This window comes from Poeciliopsis prolifica, unplaced genomic scaffold, assembly GCF_027474105.1.
Source record: "Poeciliopsis prolifica strain line A6 unplaced genomic scaffold, Auburn_PproV2 SCAFFOLD023, whole genome shotgun sequence".
Classification (NCBI taxonomy): domain Eukaryota; kingdom Metazoa; phylum Chordata; class Actinopteri; order Cyprinodontiformes; family Poeciliidae; genus Poeciliopsis; species Poeciliopsis prolifica.
The window spans coordinates 7,544,844-7,572,158 of NW_026562398.1; the positions used below are offsets into that span (position 1 = coordinate 7,544,844).

General features: G+C 39.4%; 1 protein-coding gene and 1 long non-coding RNA gene across 3 annotated transcripts in view; one reads left to right on the forward strand and one right to left on the reverse strand.

Annotated features, from left to right (window-relative positions):
- The window catches only part of LOC129370114 (uncharacterized), a 54,801-nt gene that overhangs the window by 15,886 nt on the left and 11,600 nt on the right, over positions 1-27,315 (reverse strand). Inside the window, exon 4 of one of the 2 annotated variants that reach the window (XR_008607014.1) lies at positions 20,513-20,601. The exons of the other annotated variant lie outside the window; for it this stretch is intronic. This is a non-coding gene — a long non-coding RNA (uncharacterized LOC129370114). Of the gene's footprint in view, positions 1-20,512; positions 20,602-27,315 lie in introns of those variants that run through there. 2 annotated transcript variants of the gene reach the window in all.
- Positions 17,278-26,509, forward strand: scrt2 (scratch family zinc finger 2). Its single transcript, XM_055045803.1, has 2 exons — positions 17,278-17,978; positions 22,203-26,509. The coding sequence occupies exons 1-2, from the start codon at positions 17,819-17,821 to the stop codon at positions 23,012-23,014; spliced, it is 972 nt and encodes a 323-aa protein (XP_054901778.1). The 5' UTR covers positions 17,278-17,818; the 3' UTR covers positions 23,015-26,509.

Consider the following 27,315-nt stretch of genomic DNA (forward strand, 5'->3'; position numbering starts at 1 on the left):
CGGTAATCATCCTGGACTGACAAATCTGCTAAAAATGCTAATCTTCTGCAAAGTATGTCATGAAACAGTTCAGCGTCGGCTTTTTACAAACACGCTATTTTTGTTACAGTCAGTTTTTACCTGTCAGACGAGTGTACATTCAAGTGTCAGATAAAGAGAGCCACCATCAGAGCTGTATGGCTATTTATGAAAGACAATGAGGAACAGAGAATGGGAGCCTTATTTAGACAAAAGGGGTTTGCTGGGACATCAGACATCATCGTGTGACACTTCAGTCGCAGGCTCAGCAGTTGTTTATACATAATTCCTTTGTGGTTTCAGGATCGTACTCTGTGGTTGATCACACTCTGTCTGCGCTTTAGAAGCTGACCTGTTGTTCAGAGATGTGCATATTTACTTTATTCATAAGCTCCGCGCAGCTCACATGCTACAGGCACATGTTCATTACTAAGTAGCCTGTGGCGACTGTCATGTGTAGACAATGGTTGAGGACAAAAACAGTGCATCTCTTCCACACTTGTAGCCCAACTATGGAGATTGTGCGCAGGAGCAGCAGTCCTTTTAATCATATTCACATAATCTTGTGAGAGTCGTTTGTGAAATCACAGATAAGCCTCCTTATGTTGCTCAGATATTCCTGCAAATGAGCATGTCTGAGAAATGTAACACCTTGCACAGACTCTTGCATTTTAATTTCTGTGGCATCTGTGACCGGTCCGTCATGTCCCTAACCCCCTCGGGGGACCCCCAACCTATCTGCTGCAGACCCCCCCCCAAAACCCAAGAGGATGTAAGGAGGGGGGTAGGGACACATTTGATTGATGATGGTGTGAATTAAACAGAAAGAGATGGAGAGAATCCTTTTATCAGGCCAGAAACACGAGTGGATTAAAATGTAGTTGTACAACCCCTCTGTATAATGCAGCAGCCTGGCCGCATATCACGAGGCGACAGAAGCCAAGATGAGAGACGCTTGTTATTATTGCCACCACCCTGACGTGAAACTTTGCTGAAGCAGGAAAACAGGACAGAAACGTGTGAAACAGGGCTGGAGATTGAGCTGATACAAATGGCAAAGGATTTATCTAAAACTCCTTTGACAATGAATAAATCATTTCTGTCATTGTTCAGCTCAAAGTGGAAAACACATTTTCTGCTTTTTATGATGTATGTTGAAGGGAAAAAGAACCGGACATGAACAGAGAAACCGAATGGAATCAGACGGTTTTTAACTTGAACTGACCTGAGTGGAAAAAAATAAATAAATCTTATAAAAAATATGTTCTCTACATTTTAAAGAATTCAAAAAATGTCAAAGTTACATTCTGTAGCTTTAATATCTAATACTTAAAGGTAGAACATATTTATAAGAATGGAAAACTATTTAGGATATTCAACGAGAAATCTTGTCACACTCTTAATTTAATTAACACTTATTTAAAAGATATTTGTTTGTTGGATCATGCAGTTCCTTAAACAGTAATGATGTTGTCAAAATAAGTTACTTAATATTTAAATTGCTCACATGATCTCTGTCTTTCCTGAGCTGGCATCTAAGCCATTTGCGTTGCTATAATTTGATGCATCTTTTCCCAACTTTTAGGGTTGAATTTTGGGGAATATTATTCCTTTTGGTGGCTCCTTCTCCTCTCGTCTCCATCTCTTCTTTCTCCTTCCTCTGTTTCTTTTTATCGCTTTCCAAAATAACAGATTCTGCAATAAATTTGTTTTAAGAAACTTCTTCATTCCTTTTGAGGTGTGACTGTGTCAAAACAAATATATATAAGTAATAAATTACTTGATAAAGTAATTTATGTGAAAAATATTACATTAAAATTTTTCAAACTTGGATCTTGAATCTTCATACTGACCAACAGGAGAGAAGCTGACTGACTGCTCGCCCACCAGTCTCTCCTCCCTCTTTATCACTTTACCTCCAGTTCTTGAAAATGGGTTCCAACAAACATGCAAATTAATCACAGTACATCTTTCAAAAGCATTAGTAGAGCCTCCTACACAACCAACAATACTGCAGCAAGTGGTTTCTGGATGGTAAATCAACAACAGTTGTCCTTTCTAGCAGCTATTATAAAACCTGATAGGCTGGTTGCTAGGTGACTTTACATTCCAAAGGTTTTTGAAAGGGCTCACTTTCCAGACAGCAGAAAACGTAACTTTATCGCCAAAAACCGACTGTGTGTTTTTTTGTGTCTATTCCAAGCATTTGGGGTGTTTTTAGAAGGAGTTGTGACCCACATGGATTATTTATGTATGCAAAATTTGAATTTTGCATAAAAAGTTCCCTTTAAGTTACGGATAAACTCTGAAAAAGTTAGCATGACAGTTACATCTTTGGATTGCTTTGAAATGTTAAGACCACTGATGGTAATTGTTGGAGAAAACAAGGATTGATCACAGGTAGCTGAACCTATAGCGTTGTTGGTTTTTTGGTCGTGTTGATCTCCCCAACCCCTCCCGTCCTCAGCCAGCTTTTAAGTTTTTATTTTAGTTTTGCTTCCATGTTTTGATTACCTACCAGATAAAAACCAACCACTGTTGGCTGGCGAGCAAAGAATTAAGTTTTTACCTTAATAAATTAGACTTAATTAGATATGACACAAAACAAAAATTAAGTACAGACAAGGATCAGCTGGTTAACCGTGATCAAAGTAATAATTTAGCAGAGTTTGATACTCTGCTGCAGGCAGCTGATATAAAAGGCTCTATTTGTGCGGTTTTCAGTAAAAACCAGGAAAAGCAATGTAACTGAAACAGTCAATGACAAGAGGTCTGGTCCTGATTATTGAACCTTACATCTTTTCTATGGCCATACATCTTCCTCTGCCAGGCCTCCCAGGGGCTTCTGGTCATCCAACACCACAGGCCAGCTCATGAGAAGGAGGAAGGGACAATAGTACCTGCAGGTCCCTATCCAGACTCGAAAGATGCCACCGGGGGCCTCATTGACAAATTGTCCTTGTCGAGCCGCATGAGGGAGTGGGGATTGCGGTAATTGCATATTTTCCTCTAATTGCATTTGTCACATGTGGGGTCTGCGGCTATGGAGCAGAGTCTGAGACCCTTCTCAGTGATGTGTTAAAGCAAGCAGCTGAACTCTCACCTGCACCACGAGAAGGCGATGTGCACGAAGAGGCCTGCAAAGAGGGCAATAAATTATGTAGTGGCACAAAACATCAGCAGAGCAGCGGTGGAGACGGGCACAGACGGAGACATACTGCAGGTCCATTAAAAGCTCAGACGTGGCCGTAGAGGACTTTACTCTGCGATGCTGATTAAGGACAGTCAAGGGCTTCAGCCTGAATGATCACACGACACTTTTACTGCAGTTACAGACAAAAAAGAAAAACGCCCTAGTTTTACTGCCAGTTAAATCTGTCTGATAAGGTGCTTTTTAAAATACAATGCAACATACAATTTTGGATACAAAAATTTTAAACGCTGAACTGTGACTTGTGCAGTTAATCGGAAGTATCTGATCTATTGTTGACATTTCAAAGTATTTTTGCCATATTTTACTAGTAGTGGAACTAGTTAATACCGGGACTGTAATTAATTGATCTCAATTAATGGCATTTTAATCAAGAATTATATGTTGACAAAATAAACAATATTTCAAATTTAGAAACCTTTTTTGCTATTAAATTATTGGATAAATAGACAAATGAGCTCAACAACAAAGATGTTTATTGATTTTAATCTGCAGCCTTCAGTTTACTGCAAAATGCTATTATTCACATTCAACTCTCAAGTGTTGCAGGAACTCACAACATGACAGTTCTGGCTTTGGACTGTTGCATGTAAAAAAAGAAAAATGCGATTGATTTTATTAAAAATTTTCAATATGTTAAAATCTATGTAATTAACGTTAAAGTTCCAGGCCTACACTTTACCAATTACTGCAAATAGCCCAGTAAGCACTTATAACTAAAAGGGCAGCAATAGTTTCCAACCTTTTTGGTTTTCAACTCACAAAAATCCAGTGTACAAGATTCTGGCATGGACTACTGGTTGAAAATACGAGCATATGGACCAGGTAAGGCAATAAAAGACCCACAATCAAACACATAAGTGAATTTACCCAAAATGTAAAAATCCCCCCTCTTGAAGCCAGTATTGGGGAATTTACCTCCATTTAAAGCGGCACATAATGCCATTTTGTAGCACAATTAAGTTACTATGTTAATTTAAGCTGTTATATAATTTCAGCTGTGTATGTTAAATATGACTTAAAAGAAATTTGACTTTACAGTTTAGCACCTTGAAATCGAGCTTTTATCTCTTTAAAACCTCTTGCTCTTTCTGAAGCTCTGCCTTCAGAAAGCCATCACAACATTCCTCCTCTATTAATATCACCAGCACTGAGAAGTAGCTTGTACAATAAGCTCAGCTGATGTGCAGTTCCACCAGATATTTGCTAATTAATACTTGCTAGTCTGAAGGAGCTGAGAAGGTGAGAGCTGCTCTGTGAGGAAAAAGTTCAGAAGCTTGGAAACTGCACCTCGAAGGCGGGACTATGTCCATCCAGGCGTTTTGCACAGCTAAATGGTTGCCACGGGAGATTCAAACATGCATGAAAGAATCAAAGCAACACTCCAGGTATGTTTGAGAGAAGGAAATAACATCACAACATGATGTGAAGCTAAAAAAAAGTGTTGGTTTTATTTGAAGCTGCCCTTTAAAACAATTAATTTCAGGCTCTGATACTGTGAGAATCTCATACTGACCCATACCAACACTTGTCCAGAACTAATAGTGTTGGACATGTAAAGCTACATGCTGTTGTCTTCTACATACTGTTGTCCCTTCTTTCATTGGATACGATAGATATAACTGGAGCAATGGAGGCAAAGAGCGTTACAATTTGAGCACTGACCTGGTTTTCACTGAAGTCATCATAAAACACAGAGCCAGCATCCTGGGGACATGTAATAACATCAGGCCTTTGGTGTAATTCACTATCTCAGTGTGTGGCAATATAGCAAAACCCATTACATTTGCCTTGTAATTTGATGTCGCCCCAGCGAGGGATTCAGGTGACTGCGACCCCCGTTAATGGAGTTCCAGTGATAAGAACGGGTCTGTTTATTAGCTACATGCGGTCAAGCGTGGCTGGAACAGCTGAGCGCAGGCAGGTGTCAGGCCCTGCAAGGATTCAGGCACCGCTGGCAGGCCGTGGCGCTCATTTCACGCACGTTATCGCCACACTAGCTCCATCGAAAAAAGAGGTCGCCGGGTGCACAACAATATAACTGCTGAGTGATGAGGTTCGCTAAGAGGCACGCCGCTATGCAAGACTCCCGGCGGTTTGGTTTGTTTGTGGAAAGCAGTGAGTCATCAGCAGTTTTGTCTCGCGTCAACATGGAGGAGGAGCCCTTTTTAGCTTTTTATTTTGTTCCTGAAAGCACCTAATTTCCAAAGAGTCACCCAAAGGTATGAATTTATACTGCTGCGCAAAATCAAATTGCTGCACAAGAAAAATTAACATTTTATTACAACCCAGAGACAAAAGGATCGCACTGAAAGGTTTGTCTGGTTTGGAATGTACACTTGCAGACATTTACAGAGCCTTGAGGAGAAAACGAACTTCAAATTAAAATGTCTATTTGATGCATTATCGTAATAGGGACCGATTGGGAGGAGTGGGGTCCACCGTGCTCTCATCCTTCAGCCTGAGGGGACAAACTCGGAGAGTTGTCATTATCAACTTAGTTCATCAAGATGAGCCTGTTGGGAGGTGGATTTACAGAGATTGTCTGCTGTTTTGACAGGTGTCTGTACTGGTTAATTCATCAAGCAATTACAACATAAATAGGGCCATATTTTCAAACCTGCTTGAAATTAGTCAACTTTTGAATTGGACATAAAATTTAAAGAAGCAGCAGCCAGCCAGTGCGAGGAGTGTGTAAGCAAGATCGGTTTGGTTAATTCGACAACTCTTAATTTGTTCTCGTATCTCTATAATCTCTTTCCTATCTGGTCCTATATTGCTCGTCAAGTTAATTTTATGATTTATGCCAAAATAAAACTTTAAAGTAGCTGATATTTGTTACAACAATAAATTCAATCATCATTAAATAAGCTTTTAAAACTTGATGGTGTAAAAGAAAACTTTAAATAAGCTTTTACACATTTGTGGAGTAAAAGCTTATTCAAAGCCTACAAAACATCTTGAATGGCTTATTTATCATTAACAATTATCTGTATCTTAAAAAGAATAATTGTTCTTTTTAAAAGAATAATTTTGAAAGTACAGGCAGCAGTGTATTTATAAAACTCAAACTGATTACCAAAGTCCAACATGCTTTAATCAACTGGCTGGTCCATTCCGGATAAAGAAAACATTTATTGCTTCTCCGTCTCTATCTGCACTATAGCCGTTATGGAGGAGGCAGACAGCAGACGGACAGGCAGCCTTTATGCAGCCTACATAATGTGTGACCCAGGAGTCCAGGCTTCCTGTAAGTGTGCCAATGTGGACGTGCTTCCAGCAATAGCCATGTTTCTGCCAGCTGCATCATCTGTGCCTGCACAAAAGCATGCCCTTTGAAAGGCGCTCAACACACACAAAAGCAATGATGCGTGGCGAACATGCCTCAGCGTGCAAACGGGAATGCTCACATTACTCTTTACACAACTTAACACGTATCCACCAAAGCTGGAAAATAGCACAGAAACTTGTAGCAGATAAATAAATGACTTCTCTCCTGATGAGTTTTTTTAAATTTTTGACTAAACATCTACTTTAAAAATCTTTAATCTCACATTTAAGATTGAGGCAGAAATAACAGAGCTGATTTGTCCTCTAGCAGAAAGACTCACAGTGACTCATAGCAAGTGCACACATCACTGTAGAGGCGCTCAATTATGATTCAAATCTCCATAAAGGGGCAGAAAAGCCATTTGTCATGTGACCATCTGCAGCGCATCTTCTCAGATTCTGCCTGAATGTAGTTAGCCCCTCTGAAAGTGCAAAGAGCGGAACGCGTGGATTTATTAGTGTCAAGCTCCAACTGTACTCACCACCAAATCAGCACTGCGTCAATAGAAGAAAAAAAAACCATATCATTTTCTCTGAATTTTGCATTTTACTCTGGGAGTTTAGGTAAAGAAAACTATCCCTCTGGCTATCTCTCGTTTTTTTACCTCCTCAGTTTTAAAAACAATGTGAAAGTGTAGAGAGAAACACTGGTTTTAGTCCCAGCACTGTAATTATCGCCTGCTTTTCGTCTCCCAGGGACATTCACGGACAAGGGCCTCATAACAGGTGACAGAATGCCTGCCAGCCGCCCCCGGTTCCCCACCCCCACCCCAGAATGGTTACTATTATAAACCAAAAACGTATGCTCTCAATATATATGCAAATGATGCTTGGTCCCAAGGTGAAGTTCGTAGAGCAGCAACAACGCTTGCCTCTGTTTTGCTCATTTGCAAAATGTTGAGAGTAACAAAGACCACAGGAAATTGAAAAATTGTTACTAAGTATTAGAAAAAGCAATCATTTTCCCTGGGCTGCCTAATCCTGTGGAAATTGATCTCACCTCTTTCCCTGACACACACTAGTGGGGAAAAACACATAGCAGTAAAATGCCTGCCTGAATATTGCCTTGTGGGAAATTTGTTTGGTTGCAGATTTCTTTCATTTCTTGTTTTTTTTTTCTTCTTCTTCTTTTTAATACTGCACGGTCAGAAACTGGAACGTCAGTGCTTGTCCCTTTGGCTGCAAACGGAAAATCTTCAAAAAAGAAAATTAGTAACTGGTTTGTAATTGTTTTCCGGACCTGAAGAATACGACGCACACGTCTCTCGGCTTGGCTGGTCTAACACATGCAAATCTGACCATTTTGTTGTCCAATTTTAAACTGGCTGATATGATCTCACTAATGCATTTGCTCTTCCTTTGTGTGAAAGTACAAATTGGAAACGACAGTCTATTACCCAGCGCTCTGACCTTCATGATAGAACATAATGCGAAAAGACCTACAGTGGCTTTATTTGACGGAGGCAGGGCGAGGACACGGCGGTGATTAATTAACACAATTAATTCAGACTAAGATTATCTGAACAATTATTCCTCAATAAATCAGACCAAGATGTGATATTTTTTATAGTTATACTTTCATTACGTGTTAATCTGTTTCAAAAGGAACCGACTTAAGGAAAAATATTGAGAAATAATTGCAACATTAGAAAGAACTAATAACAGTCTCAAAGCCCAAAACTGAACTGGGCTCCAAGCAGAATTTCATTTGGGGACCCCCAATTCAAATTAAGTTCATTATTGACCAGCTGCTAATAATTTTTACATTCCCCAGGAATGATTTTTCCTATTTTTTTGCATTGTAAATTCAACTAAATTTGCCTTATAGTGAAGTATAAAGAAAGCAGTAAACTCCTCAACTAGAGTATCTTGTTAAAGTATTTACACCCTTAGAAATTTCACATTTTGCAATGTTACAACCACAAACCTGAAAATTTGTGGTTGTAAAATTATAATTTGCAATTTTTTAATAAAATCAGTTGGTCTCCACCAGCTTTGCACATTTTTTTCCAATTTTATTTCACAAAGTAGATAAAGTTCAGTCAGCCTGGGTGGAGAGAATCTGCAAACATTACTTTTTGAGTTTTCCTAAATATATTTGACATTTTTTGTTCAGAATGATGTGTTAGTTTTCCCAAACCTGGCTTTATACTTGTAGGCCAGTAATTAAAATTTGAATATCATCTGTCCATAGCAAATTCTTTCATGTTTGCTGTATGTGCTGTTCTTCAGGTTTGCGATTGTGACAAAAAGGGAAAAACTTTTGCAAGTTGCAGTACCTGTTGATGGCAAGTTTATAATCCAGACCAGGTAAATGCAACGAGAAGACTACTAAAAATACTAATTTTGCTCCTCCTAAAAAACCAAAGCAAGTTAGTCTAGCATGGTTCAAATACATATGTGAATGCCAAGCAGACCAGAGACTGCTCTGAAAACAGGAAGCGAACCATAATGCAGGGCATTCTGGGTAAATAGAACCAAAACAAACATGAGAGTCTAGTGCAAGTGGGAGAAATGACTTGCAGTCTGTTACCAAAGACAAAAGAAAAATCCTACAACCACTAAATTCTGACGCCACTCCATTTTGTGAAGGTGGAATTTACATTGATGTCTTCTTCTGAGTTTCTTGTCATTTCCTCGAGCAGTTTTTGATGCAGCGCCACCACAGGCAAGGAGGGGAAAAGGTTTTTCAAAGGGTTTGGTTTGTTTGACACGTTGCAGTGTGAAAGAGAACCGCAGCAGCTTAAACTGTGAAAAGTGTTGCAATCAAACCCCACTCAAACCAAATCTACTAAAGTAGCAGGTGTGAAAACACCCTTAGAGTCACACATCAGACAAACACTTGGCCTCATCTGTCACAGATTTGCTGCAATGAGCTTCAACTAGTTTCAAATTTTACATTTAGATTCCCAAGTAGACCTGTCAACATTTAACAGGACAGCAATATTTAACACCTTGGGAGAAAGAGGTTTAGCCACACACCTACGCCTACAGAAAGTAACTTCTGTAGGCGTAGGTGTCTTCAGGCACAGGAGTTAACAGGAGTCTTCAGGCACACCTCCAATAAGAAGACCCTGCGTCATTCAGATCAAGGAACACACTGACACTCGGTGCACCCTGTAATCCACGACTTTCCTTATTCCTAGAAAAAACACCAAAGTAAACACTGAAACCCACAGCAACTACAGCTACTGGATGTTAGCGGCAGAAACCTCCAATTTTCTAAAATATCTTTTCCCTTTGCAAATAAATATTAGGTCTGTGACACATTTCTGCTTCTTTTTGAGGCACACAAGAAGAAAAACCACCAACATTTTCTGTTTGTAGCTCCATTCTGAGCATGTCTGTGGGCAGCTGGTAGAGATTTCATATGGTTTATTGCTCTCACTTTCACTAGGATTATTTATTGAACTGCCAGCGTGGCCCCTGCTCTCCACAGCCACCCAGTGCCTTGGTGTCCCTCAGTATGATAGAGGAATTTATGTCTTATGAGCAGCATACTGAACTCAGGTTTAAGTGTTATTAAGAAGCATCGCTCATGCATAGAAAACTATTTACAGTAATGCATTCACATGTGGTGCAGCTTCCTATGACGACTCCTAAGAGAAGCCTAATGATATGTGTGCAGGGTGTGAGGCTGTGAGAGCGTGCAGAGGGGGGCAAGGCTTCAAGTGTACCACAGGCTAAAAGAAGAAGAAACATGCACCATACAAACAGTGAAGGAGAAAAGATTATCATCTGGAGATGAAAGGCAGGGATAGAGATTCATTCACTGCCACACAGCTGTCTTATTTGCAAGGTGTTGAGAAACCACTTTTTTTTTTTTCCTCCAAGAGGATGAAAAGATTCTTCTGAAGCCAAAAGGGTCTGCTATCATTTTTGGGCAGCTTGAGCTGTAGAGATGTTATTAGCATAAATTATCTCCCCCACCAAAGAGACAGGAACATGCTCGCTCCTTTCTGCTTTTCACACTTAATTGCCCTATTTACTGAACAGTTGCCTGTGGACAACAAATGCACACACGCTCCGAGATTCATACAGGACAACAGGCAGACACAAGCCAAATAGGGCATAAGTGATACACTGAACTGTCTGACAAACAGAATTAGATCCAAGATGACTTGGAAAGAAGTTAATGTCCTTTCATACTTCATATTAGGCTATAAATCAACAGAACAACATTTTATAACTGGATTCATGACGTTCTTCACTGAGGCATGTCTCATGCAGTGCTGTGAAAAATGATTTGCCTCCCCTAGACAGTTCTTCTGTTTTTGCTTTTTTTGTCACACTTAAATGTTTCAGAGGCTTTGGGACTCCAGCGGATCACAGCGAGAGCCGCTATACACAAAAGGAGAAAACATGGAATGGCGATGAACCTTGACAGGAGGGGACAGCTTACCAAAATCCAGGAGATCACAAAATAACCCAGGAGAACATCTAAAGAACTTCACTCCACTGTCAGATGTCAACAGGTTATGGCATGTTAAAGTTTTCCAAAATAAACGCAAACTTACAAGTTTTAGGTTTAAAAAAGACTAGAAACCCGAGAGTATGGGGACAGTTCTTGGCATAAAGCTATTGAATCCGACACAGAACAATGAAAAATTAGGATTTTAACTACAGAAGCAGAGGTGGAAAGTGATGAAGAAACAAAATAAACTAATCAGGGGGAAATGTGTAGCATCTGAGGAAAGCAGAGAGACTATCGGGTTAAGCACTGGTGGGCTGAATGAAGCTGATGAGAGACTGATGTAGCAGAATAAGAAACACAGAAAAACCGAAAACAAGATTCAAATCTCCAGAAAGGAAAAAAAGGTTGACAATATAACGATAAAATAAAAACTCAAGCTTGAAACACCTTCAAAAATACAAGAAACTAAACAAAAATAAAGGTGCAAACATAAAAGAATGAACTAATATGGAAACCCCACACAAACACAATGATACACACAGAGAAAATCTGGTAAGACCCAAAAATAACGACGATGGCCTAATCAAAGTCCAAATTTACATCTGATTGAAATCTGTCTTCCCATGCGCACAGAAAGTACTAGTTACAACAATTCGGTGAGGATGAGCAGGATAAGATTTCTCAGCAGGAATATAAATGACTTATTACCTATTTTCCACCTCAAAAGTGGCACAACCAAGTTATCAGGTTTAGGAAATAATTACATTTTTCACATGGGAACAAATTGATTCTGGTGTCATTTTTTCTGCCATAATAGATTAAAAAAATAATTATCTTATATTTTATCTTTCTCAAAATATGACATTTTAAGAAATACTAGTGTGATAAAAGGAGATGAATTTTTCTGCACATTAATAGTTCTCCACACAAGCATACAGCTCTGGAAAAAATTAAGAGACCACTTAAAATTATCAGTTTCTCTGATTTTACTCTTTATAGGTCTATGTTTGAGTAAAATGAACATTGTTCTTTTATTCTATGAATTTCTGACAACATGTCTCCAAAATTCAAGGAAACTTTAGTATTTATTTGCAAGAAATGAGAAATGGTCAAAATAACAAAAAAGATGCAGGGCTTTAAGGCCTCAAATAATGCAAAGAAAATAAGTGAATATTAATTTAGAAACAACAATACTAATGTTTTAACTCAGGAAGAGTTCAGAGATCAATATTTGCTCAAATAATCAGGAGGTTTTCAATGGGGTTCAGTGATGACAGGTCCTCATTTTGTCCAAAGGTGTATATCAGGGGTCGAGAACCTTTTTAACTCAGAGAGCCATGAAAGCAAAATATTTGTACATTTATTTTAGTGAGAGCCATATAATATATTTTAAGACTGAAATTAACTAAATGTGAGTATAATAAGCCTTTGAATTCATTTTTTTAAAATAACATTGTCATAATGTCCTTATTATGTCCTTCACCTGCGTTTCCTCCACTTGGTTTGCCATCATGATGGTGCGATCATGAACTGTTCTTGCCGACAGAGGCATGTCTTTTATCCTTTTGATTATTTTGTCTTTGTTCAGAAGATCATCAAAAAGTTAATTGGTTACATCCAGCATGAACGTTTTAGTATACTCGCCATCTGTGAATGGTTTTCCGTTCCTCACTATTGCTGAAGATCCAGCAAAGCCAGCGGAATTGTAGTCACCTTGTCGGGTCCATATGCGGAGTTGCTGCTGGCTGGATTGCACGCTGCTCAGTAGCTCTTGGCACACTTTCTTTCTGCTGTCTCCCGCCGGGTATTTTGATGCAAAGGTAGCACGGCGTGTGTCGAAGTGCCGCTTTTCATTCGACCGTTTCATCGACGCAATTTTGTCATTGCAAATTAAACACAACGCAGAACCTGCTCTCTCCACAAAGGCAAATTCTTCGGTTCATTCGTCCTGAAATGTACGATACTCCTCGTCTTTTTTTCTTTTCACCATCTTTTTTGTCGAAGTTTAAGCTTTGAGGTAATGCCCGAACAACCTGACTGATTCAAAAGGGGGCATTTACCTGTTTACCCAGCAACAGCCAAAGTAGGCTATTATCATCCAATTAAAATAATGGACTGCTCCTGCAGCCAATAGCAACCCTGAACAGGACATGAGCAGTGGAAAATCGATGGATGGATTAAAACAATCCAAATGTAATATTTTATGTTTTTTCTGCGAGCCAGATGCAATCATCAAAAGAGCCACACCTGGCTCGCGAGCCATACGTTCCCGACCCCTGGTGTGTATGTTTATTATGGTTGATTTGTATCTACCATGATAAATCAATGTAAACCAATGTAGCATTGGTTTGCAGTTATTTTATTTTGCTTCATTTTAGTGAGATCTGACCAATTATTGGAATAAGCTGTTCAGTCTTACAGGATAACTATCAATCTGTCCAGGTATTGAAGGTGGAAATTAGCATTTTTAGTTTTTAAAAGGTTAATGAAATGTTGCACAATGTTGCAATCATTTCATTATTTTTATTTTTTGTTTGTGTTTTTTATTTTTTGTTTGTGTAAAATAAAAAAAGGAAATGTTATTTTAGGTGTAATTTCCTGCATCAAAGAACAGGTATTTTCTAAATTTAAACTTTGTAAACATTAGCATGCCTTGCCATTTTAAACAGTGCATTGGCTTTGTAATGTACCAGCCTAAAAAAGCCTCAGTCAAGTGACCCTGTAAGCAAGAGTGAGGTGAATTATAGATGAATACACTTAATGGACTTTTAGTTCCTCTTCCCTTAGCCCAGAAAGCCCTGTTTGTCTTTATATAAGTGAAGCTAAGCATGCAACACTAAAGTGTCAGAGTTTATGCGTCTGAATATTTCTTTTTTACTTATTCTATAGGTAAGACTTGTCATTTAATTTGCTGAAAGTTTAAATATTGAACAGACTTCAGGTGTCTATATATAGAAATGGCAAACTGACTTGTAGATGAGGAAAATGTAAGCAGTGTCTCTTGTGTGAAACAGCAAATCAACCAGCCTGATCTCATTCATTTGGCCAGCCAGGTCACATTTCCATAACCCTGGAGGGTGATACAGGATATTAATGAGGCTGATATTCACAGCTTCCCCTCTTCTGACCACAGTACAGATTTTTACATCCTGTTCCAGAGAAAAAATCCTTACTCTGTCCTGAAGGAGGACAGCGACTATGGAAATGCCCAGTCACCACACATCAATGTGAGGATATTGGAACTTATCTAACTTATCAATGAGTTGCTGATATAATTATTTAGGAGTAAATGATCAAATGCAATGAAATAATTGCTTCAAAACATGTTTATGAAGGCATGGACTGGTGGCTGTTTCACCCTATTTCACTTGTTGACAGCGGCAACAAACACCAGCCTCCTCCAAACCCATAATAGAATAAAGACTAATTTTTCAAAACTAATTATAAAATGTTCAGCATAACTATTTAAGTCTGCTGGTTTGTTCTTTTACATTACGTCTAATTCCTTAACTGAATTTAAACACATCACTTACATGCAAGGACAATACATTGTATGTTGCAGAGTGTAATATGAAACTATTTGAAGCTGTGAATATCTTACGCTGTTCAACAGCTTATCCAGAATGTGAAGGAGGAACTCCAAACTTACCAAAGTAGTGGAAATGAATTGAACTATCATGTACTACAAGTCTGAAAATATTGCAAAAATTACAATATGTAAAGCTTTTCTTTACAAGACGATTCAAATAAAAACTAAACTAAACTGCACTTCAGCTAATTGTTTTCAACCCTTTCCTTCACCCATCTTGTCCTTGCCTCTGCACTGCATGCCAGGCTTGGTGACATCAAATTGTTCCGTAATGTACAATCACATAACTCCGACAAATGCTCAGTGGGGTGATTTAACATCGCTGGCCCCCACTCGGCTCCAGCTGCGTTCGAGCTGCAGGGTCACTGTAGGTGGTGTGGGTGATTTACAGCGACCCAGGTGGAAGGGCAGGCCCTTGTGTCAGAGGAAATCTATGAGGCCTTCAACCAGATTCAAACACTTTACTAAAACGTAAATAAATTAAATCAATAAATCTCTTAAGGCTGGAGTATATAATACTCTTTTTATTGTAAACCTGAGTGTTTTTTTTTTTCATTTCTATCAGGTACATCCTAGTAAAAGTAAATTTATTTCAGTAATGTACTTCAAAAAGTGCATTTTGGGTTCTCAGTAGGAACAATAAATGGCAACCAATGGGCTACAGCACATAGTGCATCCTATCCATCGCAACTGGGAAATGGTCAATGTTGTACTGCAGACCATGCATAGTTGAAGCACTAAAACCATCAGTCTTGAATTTGAATTTGTTGAATTTGCGGTACAATCAATAACAATGTAGAATAAAGGACTTTTTGTAGCATAAATTTGTCCATTAAAGTTTTTTTTGAAAGTAATATTAATGTGTCTGCAGGTTTCACCAACTCAAATTTCCATTATGAATGAAATTAAGACCTAGATGTTCACAAAAATGTACAAATATCAAATTTGCACTTACCAATGATAGCTGCAAAAAAGCTACAGCTAGCTGTACAATGGCAAATGGAGTGAACATGTTTTCCAGTCATTTTGACCACTCAAAGCACTTTCCACTGGAGTCACATTCACTCATACAAATGCATGCACATTTATACACACCAGCTTATTATAAGTACCTTGCCCAGAGGCATATAAACATGCGGCAGGAGGAAGCTGGAATTGAACCTACAACCTTCTGATCACAAGACAACCACTCTACCCACACAGCGACAGTTACCCCAATCTAACTAGCAGCTAGTAAGCACAAGCCTCAACCAAATTGAAATGCAATGAAGATGTCGAATGACTAAAATCTTTAACTTATTTATATATATTGTTTTTTCTGAATTTAATCAATTATTAAGACTTTACTTTTAAATACATAAATTTAAGAGTTTTTACTTAAGTCTTAAATCGATGAGCCATCATGGATATTAAAATCTCGTTCCCACTCGTGTCATGTTTTTTAGGTCGCTACACCTGTAATAAAAACAATCTTGCTACATGTCTCCTATTTGAAAATGTTTGGCCAACTCCAAAGTTTTGACCATAATTCTGACTTTAACAAAACAATAGAAAAAATATGTAACGGATGCAAACTTACTTTATGTTCTACAGTTTTTCACCAACTTCTCTTTTATAGTTAGTGGTTATATATTTTTCCAGCAACTGGAATTCCTGGTGCAGGAATCCAGTTCAACTTGCAGTAACCAAATATTTTGCATCTCTGACAGAGTCAGTATCTAGCATAGCTGAACCACTGGTGCAGGATTATTTGGCATCAGGTAACATTCAGAGAGTCTTGCCAACTTCTGATCACTTTGAAAACTGTCAGTGCAAAGAAACAATTAAATATATTCAGCTTGATGAAGACTTAATGCGGATTTTCTGTTCAGCTTTTTGAATATTGACTCAACAGAATGAAAATGAAATGCAATTCAATGTTAAAATTAATGTTATTATGAAAAGTCTAGCATGACTTCTGTATACCAGTTTAAGGTATTTTTAGCCAAAGGAGGAGAAAGAAGTGAGGAGACAAAAGTGTTTCCTGTTGATTCGCAGTTAATCAAACAGGTGCATCATTTCTATTTTATTAAAAATAACGCTCTATCTGTTCTGCTTGTACACTGAAAAACACAAATAAATAAACTCTATACCAGCAAATTCATTTACACAAATACATGCCAAGAGATATGTGGCCAATTTAGAAAGCACAAATCTAATTCTGGATTTCACCCTAATCAAAAAAGATGTAATTAATTAATCAGATAATTCACTGCCATGCATGGCAGGATACACATCTGTGCAGCAGTAATGGGGAGGGAGACGGCAGCGCTGAGCTGAGCAGAGCAGCTCTCAGACTCCTCAACGGTGCAGGAATCCAGTTCAACTTAAAAAGAAGAAGGAGCGGGACTCTTAAACAGAAACTCAGTGCCTGCTGTTGGTTTGTGAGTTCAGTGCGGTGCGACCATGGGAAGGAAAGATTTGAGGCTATTTGAGGAAACAGAGATGACTTGAGGGAGGCAGAGCCGGTGCAAGACAAACATAAACTGTGCCACTTCATCTGAAGACAATGGGGGACAGGACACCGAGTGTGCTCTCATCCACATCTCCATTGTCTGCCCATCTCTTTTACTCCTCCTCTGAGCATGGAGCATAAGCGGGGTGAAAAGAGGAGGGGAAGAGAGAAGGAGGGGGAGCAGCAGGGGGGGGTCTGGCTGTGTTCTTTCTCCTCTGTCTGTGTGCGAATGCACAGACGGTTCAGTAGTAATTTGATGTGTGTCCCTGGGGACATTTGATGGATTAAAGCTAAGCAGCTCCATTTCGCAGCACCACCTGATCTTCCTCTGCCTGTGCCCCATATAAAGGCTGGCGTGATTGCTGATCTCAGCTAGTCTGACAGTCTCTCTCTCTCTCTCTCTCTCTCTGTTGCACTCTCTTCTTCTCTCTCTCTGTCTGTCTCCATCTCTTCTCTTCCTCACTGGTCTCTTAAGCCTGCTGCATCACAGGAACTATCCAGTGCTGAACAGGATCGCTGTTATTTTTTATTTTTTTATTTTTCTGGGGGACGCTGGGGGAACCAAAGAGTATCAACCCAGCACTGCCATCAGCCTCGTTCTCCGCCGGTTTCCATCTTTTTTTTCCTTTCTTGTCTTATGTTTCTGACCACATCAACCACAAGGATTTACCGTCAAGCCAGCTCCGCTTGTTTGCGTCCTCAGAGGGTCTTTTATTTTTTCTCATGCGTTTCTCTCAGCCCCGTGTTTTCATCCACTGAAACATGCCCCGCTCTTTTTTGGTGAAGAAGATCAAGCTTGATGATTTTTCTTCGTCCAATGTGGCCAACTCCAACCATCATCACCACCTGGACGACTCGTTCACTTTTGCCCGCTCCATCACAGACTCGGTGACCAGTCTGGGGGTTCGCCTCAGCGAGAATGGTGAGTTGCAACATGCCTCTAGTTAAAGATGTCCTGTAAACAAGCTCCGCCGGTGATTTCAGCATGCCTGGTTTTTCATTTGCTGGGTGACATTTTTTGTTTGAGTCAGCTAAAACGACCAAAACTGTGTAAATTAATGTGACACGTTACATGCATCCAGCTGATTTTCCGCACCAACATCCAAAATAATCCGCTTCCGAGGCACCCCACCCCCATCACCATGCTCCCAGACTTTTGTTTTTTGACTCCGGCGAAGGACAGACACAATTCAGGTCACAGCCACGGATTAGTTTATGTAAATAGGGAAGCAAACATGTGTCTAATCAGAAGAGCTGGGATACGTATTTGTAGAACTGCTAGAGCCCTGTGGTGGACAAACACATGCAAGGCTGGCAATTTCTGCTCATCATGTGGAATAAAAAATTAATGAATGTGAGAGATGAGTATCAAATGATACATTTGTCCTTAGCTGTTATTGTCCTTGAGTCCCATCATGGTCCGATCCTCCCTTGCCCCCCTCTTCCCATCCAAATGGAGCATACACACAGTCTCCCCACCCCCATCGCTCCGCTACATCTTTCTCTTCCTTCCGGGCATTTGAAAACTAGCAGGGGTTAGAGTTTCAGCCGAGCAGGCCTATTGCCGCCACAAGAGACACCAACACACTGTACAGTGGAGCTGGGAGGGAGGCGAGGAGCTGAAGGAGCTCCGAAATGAGGAAGAATAAGGATAGAAAAATGCTCGGGGCAGCAATGAGGCAAATCACGTGACGGGAGGTTGTACAGTAAACACGGAGACGAGGCGCATAACTGCGCTGTGGTCAATGCTCGGACTGGCCGGGCTTCCGGTCAGAGGCGAAGGGCGACCTTCACTTTCGCAGCCTGCTTTGGGATCGTCGCTTCCATTTTGTGGCCACGCTTTGGTGGGCCACATGAGAGCCTTTGTTGTGATTCCCCAAGTCGTTTAAGCAGAAGGAGAGGAGTCACAGAGCACAACTAGACCCTGTTGATAATGCCCACCTGTTATTCAGATATTTCACTGACGAGGTGAAATTTCCAGCAACCAGATTACAATTATTCTTACTGTTTTGCAAAAAGAAAAAACCCAACAAATATTCAAAATAAGAAATAAACCAACATTTAAAACTCAAGATATGTAGTGATAAAATAACTATCCTCACAGAGATGTGTTTTTGCATGTGCTGAATTTAAATTATTCTTCCTGCACTTAACAATCCATTTGTACAGTTTTAGTCACTCTATTGTTCTTCTCTCTATTGTTCAACGGCATGAAAAGTAAGCACTTTTATTAACAGAAGAAAAGAACAATAAGTCACCCATAATAATCTGGACAAAAAGCTTTTCATCTGAAAGAAAGAATTATCATTTTCCGCTGAGTCCAAAATAAAGGAGATAAAATAAAAGATTTCTCAGCGCAGCTGAAAAGCCTAACGTCAGCACTTCTGCTGCTCCGGGAGATTTTCTTTCCCCCCATTGTGGAGACATTTGACTTGAGTGTCTGTCGAACAACAAAGAGGGGTGGCTGAGAGGGTCCATTAATTACATGCTTGCTTTGCATTACAGAAATGAGTCTATGAGCTGTAAAGGCTGATACAGCGCGAGTCCTAAATGGTGAGCTTCGTGTCTGACCTTGAGTAATTGAAACACGGTAAACACCTCGGCGTACAGTGATAGCGCACGCAGCTTTTTGTTGGCGAGAATAATAAAAAAATATATACCTCGCGATAATGCAGAGCAAACACTCTCTGTGCCTGCTGCTAATGTGGCTGTAAAACAGGTGGATTTAGCTGCTCATCACTACTGCAACAGCAGCATTTATGCATTTAGCAGCAGCTGTAGGAATGAAGCTGACAAACAGATCCATTTGTTTGGTTTTTAGAAAGAAAGTCACTCCGTCTCACAGACAAACACCATCTGTGCGGTTTAAACTCGTGAAGCCATGCAGTGCAGCATAATGCCGCGTGCACAGGCCTGTAGTTTTCTTGTCCCGGGTGTCACGGTCACGTCTTTGACAAAGGGGGTGTGCGAACCGAAACCCTTGGGAATGGAGAAGCAGTAGTAAGAGAGCACTTAAACTGATTTCTTAATGGCTTGTTTCTTGAAAGCACTTCAGCAAGCTCGCTGCTGCAGACAGGTGACCCTCTTTGGAAACATGGTGCGTGATGCCATGTCTCACATTATCAGTCCTCCAGCAAACTACATTCAATAAACTATTATTGTGTCTCTAAGACACTTGATCTGTTCCATGCTATTATTTCTATCTTCTCCTGCATTGGACTCTACCAACAGCTGCACTATTTTACAGATGATAGGTTATTGATCAGTTCAAAACTTTGAATTTCATTAAAAAGCAGTCAATACCTAATTTCCACTGCTTGCTGCACGCAGCGCTTCGGAATGGCTTTTTTCTGCAGTTATGCACTATTTGTCTCAGGAAAAGATTTTCACCACGTTTTGAGTTTGCACTTGAAAAATATCAACCCAGAAGACTGAATGCATTTAGTTTTTTATTGAGCTGCACACCGTTTCAGCATCTATCCACCTCTGTTTGGGTTCATTTAGCTGCCAGCAAGCCTTTTAGCTGCTCTGTCTCAAGAGTTTCTCTGGAGGTAAAAACGAAGGATGAGAATTATGCCAACCAAAATGCATCCTATAGTGAACATGTTGAAAGAAACACAAAAACAGTTCCCAGTGTGCTGTGGCTACCTGCATCAGCCACAGCAATAAGCAGGCTTTATTGCTGTTTCTATCATGATAACATGATAGCAGCAGGTTAGTTTCAACTATATCCAGCATACTATAATGTGCTGCAATCATGTTCCCACTGTCGCCACATGCTTGATTCAGAGGAAGAACTGCAATATCACAGACTTGCAGGAATAGGAATAGTTCTATTTCTTGGCATCATAAATGGGTAATATATTGTAATAATGAATTGGACCTATTAGAGATTATTTTTGTGATGAACCGGTTGCAGCTAAAAATGTGTTAATGAAAATGTAAACTATGATAAATTATGAAAATCAAATCTCATATATGATTAACTTCACTGAGTCATGATGAGAATCTAACAATGTAATTCAGAAAAATATCAGTTTGCCACAGCTCATAGCTTTCCAACTTTAGTTTTAAAAAGGATGAGTGTCAAGAACAAGCTGGATGGCAATGAGAAGCAACAAGTGGGGCAGGGGCCGCGCTGAGTTACTCTATGCTTCATTCTGGAATCTCACATTTAAAGACATTTAAAGCAAAGAATGATAAAACAAAATCTGAGAAGCACCAATAAATCAGCCCAAATTTTTTTTAATTTCTAAAATCGGATCTTTTCTACGACTTCATAGATCTACAAATCAGCCACCGTCCCAGTCAGAGAGGGATTGACAGACTGGCCCACCAGGCCATGTCTGCATGTGTGCAGTTAATAATATTCAGCTCACTGTTTTCAACTTAGCAACTTTCTTGCCATATTTAGTGACATGTCAGACAAAAAAAATCTGTATCAGTCAAACTCTTTTTAACTTTTTTTTTTAAAATTGGTGATCGGTCAGAAAATTGCAATTGGTGTATTTATCATTTATTGTGAAAGATTTCTTACACTGAGGATACAGATTTATCGTTTTCTTGATAAATTTCAATTAATAACAAACAAACAAAACAAGACAGTATTATCAATAAGTTTCTCCACTACTTGTTCTATGAAAGCATCAATAAATATCAGTAAATTTGAAAATATAATTAAATGCTGTTAGAGTATGTGGTTTGGAAAGTGGCGACCTGAAGAAGCCTGCTTCAAATGGGAAAAGATTTTAAGAGCAGTATTTGTGTTAGTGGTGCTGAGCCATGCAGGTGCAGCCATAGTTACTTAAACATTTGTTTTTTTTACCATACTTTTTATTGTCATCACAATAATAACATAAAAATATTGCGATAAAATTCAGCCATCCCTTTCCCTTGACAAAATATTTTAGTAGTTTACAAAATATGGTGCAGCTGCATGATGGTAAACCAGGCTAAATGTGTCACTTTTCTCTCTCTTGCTGAGAATAACTGGAGTTTAGTAAGAGATTTGGTGCTGCCACTCATCCTTTCACTACTTTGAGAAAGGGCTGCCATCCAAGATTGAAATAATGTAATCACAGATGTGTCACCATGTTCTCATCCATCACAACCTCTGGCCAACTGCGTTTATTTGTCTCTTACACAGGATACATCCAGGATTACATCACACCATCTGTATACCAGGGAGAGAAGAAGATGGAGAAGAAGATGGAGCATAAGCTAGCGTCGCCGGTGTCGGACCCCCTGTACACTCAGGTGAGCAGCGGAGGGGAGTACTGCGACCCGGACCTGAAGCACCCCGACAGCCCGCAGTCCGGCATGACGGCGAGCGGCTTCTACACTGGTGAATCGGAGGCTCTGGCCGAGGGTTACACCATGGATGCCTTCTTCATCTCCGACGGGCGCTCCCGGCGAAAGGGAGAGGGAGAGGCTCGTGGGTCCAGCTCGAGAAGCAGCAGCGCGAACGGAGGGGTCCAGGAGCGGAGCGCCGGGGTGCCTCGCCATACCTGCAACGAGTGCGGGAAGACCTACGCCACCTCCTCCAACCTCAGCAGACACAAGCAGACGCACCGCAGTCTGGACAGCAAGATGGCCCGCAAGTGTCCCACCTGCAGCAAAGTGTACGTGTCCATGCCGGCATTGGCAATGCACATCCTCACCCACGACCTCAAGCACAAGTGCGACGTGTGCAGCAAGGCCTTCAGCCGGCCCTGGCTGCTCCAGGGCCACATGCGCTCTCACACGGGGGAGAAGCCCTTCGCCTGCGCCCACTGTGGCAAAGCCTTTGCTGACCGTTCAAACCTCCGCGCCCACATGCAAACACACTCTGCCTTCAAGCACTACAGATGCAAGCGCTGCAATAAGACCTTTGCTCTCAAGTCCTACCTGAACAAGCACTATGAGTCAGCTTGCTTCAAGGGTTCTGCGGACGAAGACGACTCTGGGTCAGAGAACTAACACACGAGAGAAGCAAAATTTCAAAGGTTCACAACCAATAACCCTGATCACTCTGCCCTCCATGCCTTTTTTCTTCCCTTTTTTTAGAAAGCAATATTTTCACTGAGATTACGTGAAGAAACTCTGATAACTGATTATGGCAAAGACAATTTCAAAAGATGCTGGATTTTTTTCCCTGCACAGTAGCTAATCGTCCACAGAAACATACAATCAATCAACCTTTTCCCCCAAATAGAGACTGTAGATGGTAGTTGTACACAACTCAGCAACGTGTCCTCACACCAATGTGGGAACACGTTTACACACACACACGCATACATGAATGCACACCCACACTTACAACACAATTATATATGAGGCCTGGCATGTGAATTTTTATCAATGACTATAATAATATTGATATCAATAGTAATAATATTTAGATTCCTGATATTTTATAGGAAATAGTAACAAAAAACAAACAAAAAAAACATAAAAAAGGACTAACAGTGTTCTTTTGTTTTTTAGAGACAAAATGACCTCTTGTATTTTTATGCTGCTTTTTATTTGCTAAGAATTGAATTCTTTTGCAACTGCCAACATAAACTTTTTACAAAAATGTGAACTATGACAGTATTTGCAAAAAAGGGAGATCATTTTAAAAGGTTAAAAAAAAGACAAACCCTCCTTTTTTCCACACCAACGTTTCAATTCAACGGATGTTATTTTTCTATTTAATTTTTCTAAATTTATTTTTTTGTGCTTTTTATCTCTTGTTGATCAAAAGCTTCTTTGTAACTGTGGGTACATGAAACAGAACTCATCTTAAATAAGCTATAAGATGACCATACGTCATTCAGATCAATTCTGCAGGAACAGCGATTTTAAAATGTTGACCTGTTGAGCAGGTATTATTACTTCCACCATCCGATCCGATTCATAGTCTCACCCTGATGCACAGACTTGGACAAAAAAATAACAAAAAAAACACACACTCACAGAGAGCCAGACCAAATGATCTAATAAGTGCCATGAGCGGTTCACTCATCTATAGCAATTAAAACTCTTGTTGTTCTTCCTCCACCATGATGGCTAGCGTAAACACTGCTGCCTCCATGGTGCCTCGTCCAGTCATAATGAGTAATCTCGACCCCGTATTTGAGGTGCTCCCCCCTCCACCAGTATTACCTCAGAGTGAACGTACGGACTCTCACACCCTCAGTTACAAAGTGAAAAATTTTTGTGTTTGTCTGTTTTTATATGTCGCTCAAAGCTACGCCCATGGTTTAGTAGATGCATACCATCTATTTATCATGTAAATACTTTATTTATCCTCCTGTTTATCTACTTATTTATTTATTCATCCTATTTTGCTTATTTATTGAATACTTATTTATCATGTATTTATTTATTGTTTGTAATTTAAAAAAACGAACATCCATTGACCTTGTAAGATGCTGCTGATCTTCAAAGAAAATGTTTATATGCATGAAAACTGTAGAGAGTCCATGGGACTTAGTTTTAAAGAGGAACAATGTACAGTACCAGTGCTAGAGGACTTCCAATGAATGAATGCAAAATTAGTTTTATGTTTTGTGGCAATAACATGACTGAAAAAGCAATTGACATGGAAAAACAATCACAGCTGTTCTGTTTTTGTTCAACTTAGGGCAATAAAAAGAAAACAATGACAAAAAATTATTGATTTTGTTTCCCAAAAGCCCTCCACCTCCTCACAGACGGAGATTTTTGGCCTCTTTTTTTTTTGTCTTTCAATCTCAGGCAATAAGTTCTCAGAAGTGGTCTACACTGAAAATCAGAAAACAAAAAGGTCTTGGGTGTGCTAAAGTCGCAGAGGCGCAACAGCAATAATGACGCCAAGATTAGCAGGTCATGACTCCACAACTGACACGGGGTCGCTATTTGTTCACCTAATAATTTTTATTCTACTTTAAAAACACAACCAGACAGTAATAATAATCATAATAAAGTATTTAAATACACCAAAGTGTGTAATGGTTTGAAGGAAGCTTATGTACTCTCTTTAACGGCACTGTTAAAACGATCTTGGCATTAACTTCCAGGGAACGAAAGTTTTTCAAATTGCTGTAATAAAATAACATGCAGCATTGCACTTCTAAACCGCAGCTCTGTTTTTTTTTTTTGTTTCCCCCCCGCATCCCTTCCCTACGCAGCAGCCGTCCTCACCCTGTCCCAACTGCCTCTGAACAGACGCGGCAAGCATTAGATGTGCTGAAGTGGGATTGGCGGAGGGTGGCGGAGTGTGGGAGGATAACAGGTGTTTGTAGACAGACTGCAGATAGGGAGCGTAATTGAGTCGGTGAGCGACCTCCAAGGGGAAGGTCAAGCACCAGCAGGCAAATGCACTGTCAGCTATTTGCATATTCCAAATGGATGGCACTATCGCAGTAATGCTGAGCTCGCTCTGGAAAGAAAAAAAAAGAAGCAAAGCTGAGGAGGAGAAAGGAGAGCAAAGAGGACCTTCTGTTCTATTTGTTCATCCTCTTCTCTATGTTTCACCATCATCCTGTGTAGTGCTTCAGCTGAATCACTGCATGACAGCATCCAAACCACCTGTCTAATGATCAACGTGTAGGACACACAATCTGGAACATCGCTGTAATATTACACAAATACAAAAAAAAAAAAATTGCTTCCAAAAGATTTTTAAAAAAATGTTTTTCTATATAAACGTGCAAGAGGACAATAAAGTATCTCCACAACATGGGGGATGTGTATTAAAATGATAAATACATGCACTGAGCATATTAAAATAGTAAATGCAGGCTTGCATCTAAACCTGGCAGTATTGAAAAACTATTTCCAGAAAAAAGGGGCACAACAAGCAAAAATATTGCATTTAGATATAGGGAAACATTGTTCCTCTTTGATTTTGTAAATATATTTGTAAATATATCACAGCAATAATATCACAATGCATGTAGACATTTAAATGCTCTTTTTCTATCCATGTCTTTTTTTTCTATTTAAAAAGAAAAGACAAAAGCAGGTACCAATTGCAGTCTGGTTGGCCATGTGAATCAGGGAGCGTCTTGATTAAGAATCTGTTATAAGTTAGAACAACAACTTTCAACTCTGTGTTTTCTCAAAGATCTGATCATGTTGGGTATGATATTTTTTTTATTTCCTTTCTTCTTTTCTTTCTATTTATGTGCCCGGCTTGGCTGCGCAATGAAAAAGTGCCAAAAAGTCTGATTTCCATGACAAAAGCCTTCAACATATGGTTGGCTGCTTGAAACCATCCATATGGTCCTCAAAGAAAAAAAACTGATTAAGATTTTCCACCTTCTTACTCATTCTCTCTCTCTCTCTCTCTCACTCTCCTTATCTCTCTCTCTCTTTCTCTCCGTTCCAGTATGAAGAAACTTAAGCCATGATTGCTGAGGGGTGTTTTCATTTATCTTGTTCTGCTACAATTAATAATGATGACAACAATAGCAATGATAACATTAATAAAAACAATAGCACAAGGAACCAGCAAGTCCACTTGTATTTCTTTTCAAATGCCCTAATTTATTTTTAATAAATTAGATTTTCTGTATTTTTGTACATTTCAAAACGAGCAAAAATTCCCATATCGTGCCTTGCAAAAGCATTTTTCTACTTTACAACCAGAAACAACTTTATGTTATAGAAAAACATAACATGGAGATTAATTGCGAAGTGGACGCAAAATTAGGCACTGTTTTCTCTTTTTATATAGAAATTTTAAAAAGCGGGAATTTGGTAGGATTATAGTCTCATTAGAATTGAATGCAATTATGGATATATATTTATTTCCACTTTAAATTTGACTACAAAAATTCCCCTTCAAACATTTTGGCTTGGCAATCAGCATGAGATTGAGTCGAGCTGCTAAAAGCCACTTAACTGATTTAGCTGATTGCTTTTGCTTTGGTCATCAGAAGGTCAGCACATTTACAGGTGAATTTTTGCAGGCAAATTTAAAGAAAAAAATTTAACAGAATAAGAATTTAGTGGGATAAATTAAATGTCTAAAAAGGTCTGATTAGTGAAATTAGACTATATTTTTTTTATACTAGTGTACATAGCTATTCAGCTCCTTTTACATTGATACCCTTAAATAAAATCCAGTGCAACCAAATGTTGAATAAAGAAAATCCATCTGTGTGAAATTTAATCTCAGTATAAATATGGTTGTTCTTTTCTTTACCCAAAGGTTTCCTAGATAACTTTAATAAACAACCAGCAGGCATAAGATGATTATACACTCAAAAATGAGACTGCACTTGTAATCTAAAAAAAAAATTTTAGTTAAT

Bases quoted from the DNA above. Each gene is read 5' to 3' on its own strand.
- scrt2 (XM_055045803.1), top strand. From the start codon at position 17,819: ATGCCCCGCTCTTTTTTGGTGAAGAAGATCAAGCTTGATGATTTTTCT. The intron at 17,979-22,202 runs GTGAGTTGCAAC...TCTCTTACACAG, and splicing joins GGTTCGCCTCAGCGAGAATG to GATACATCCAGGATTACATC.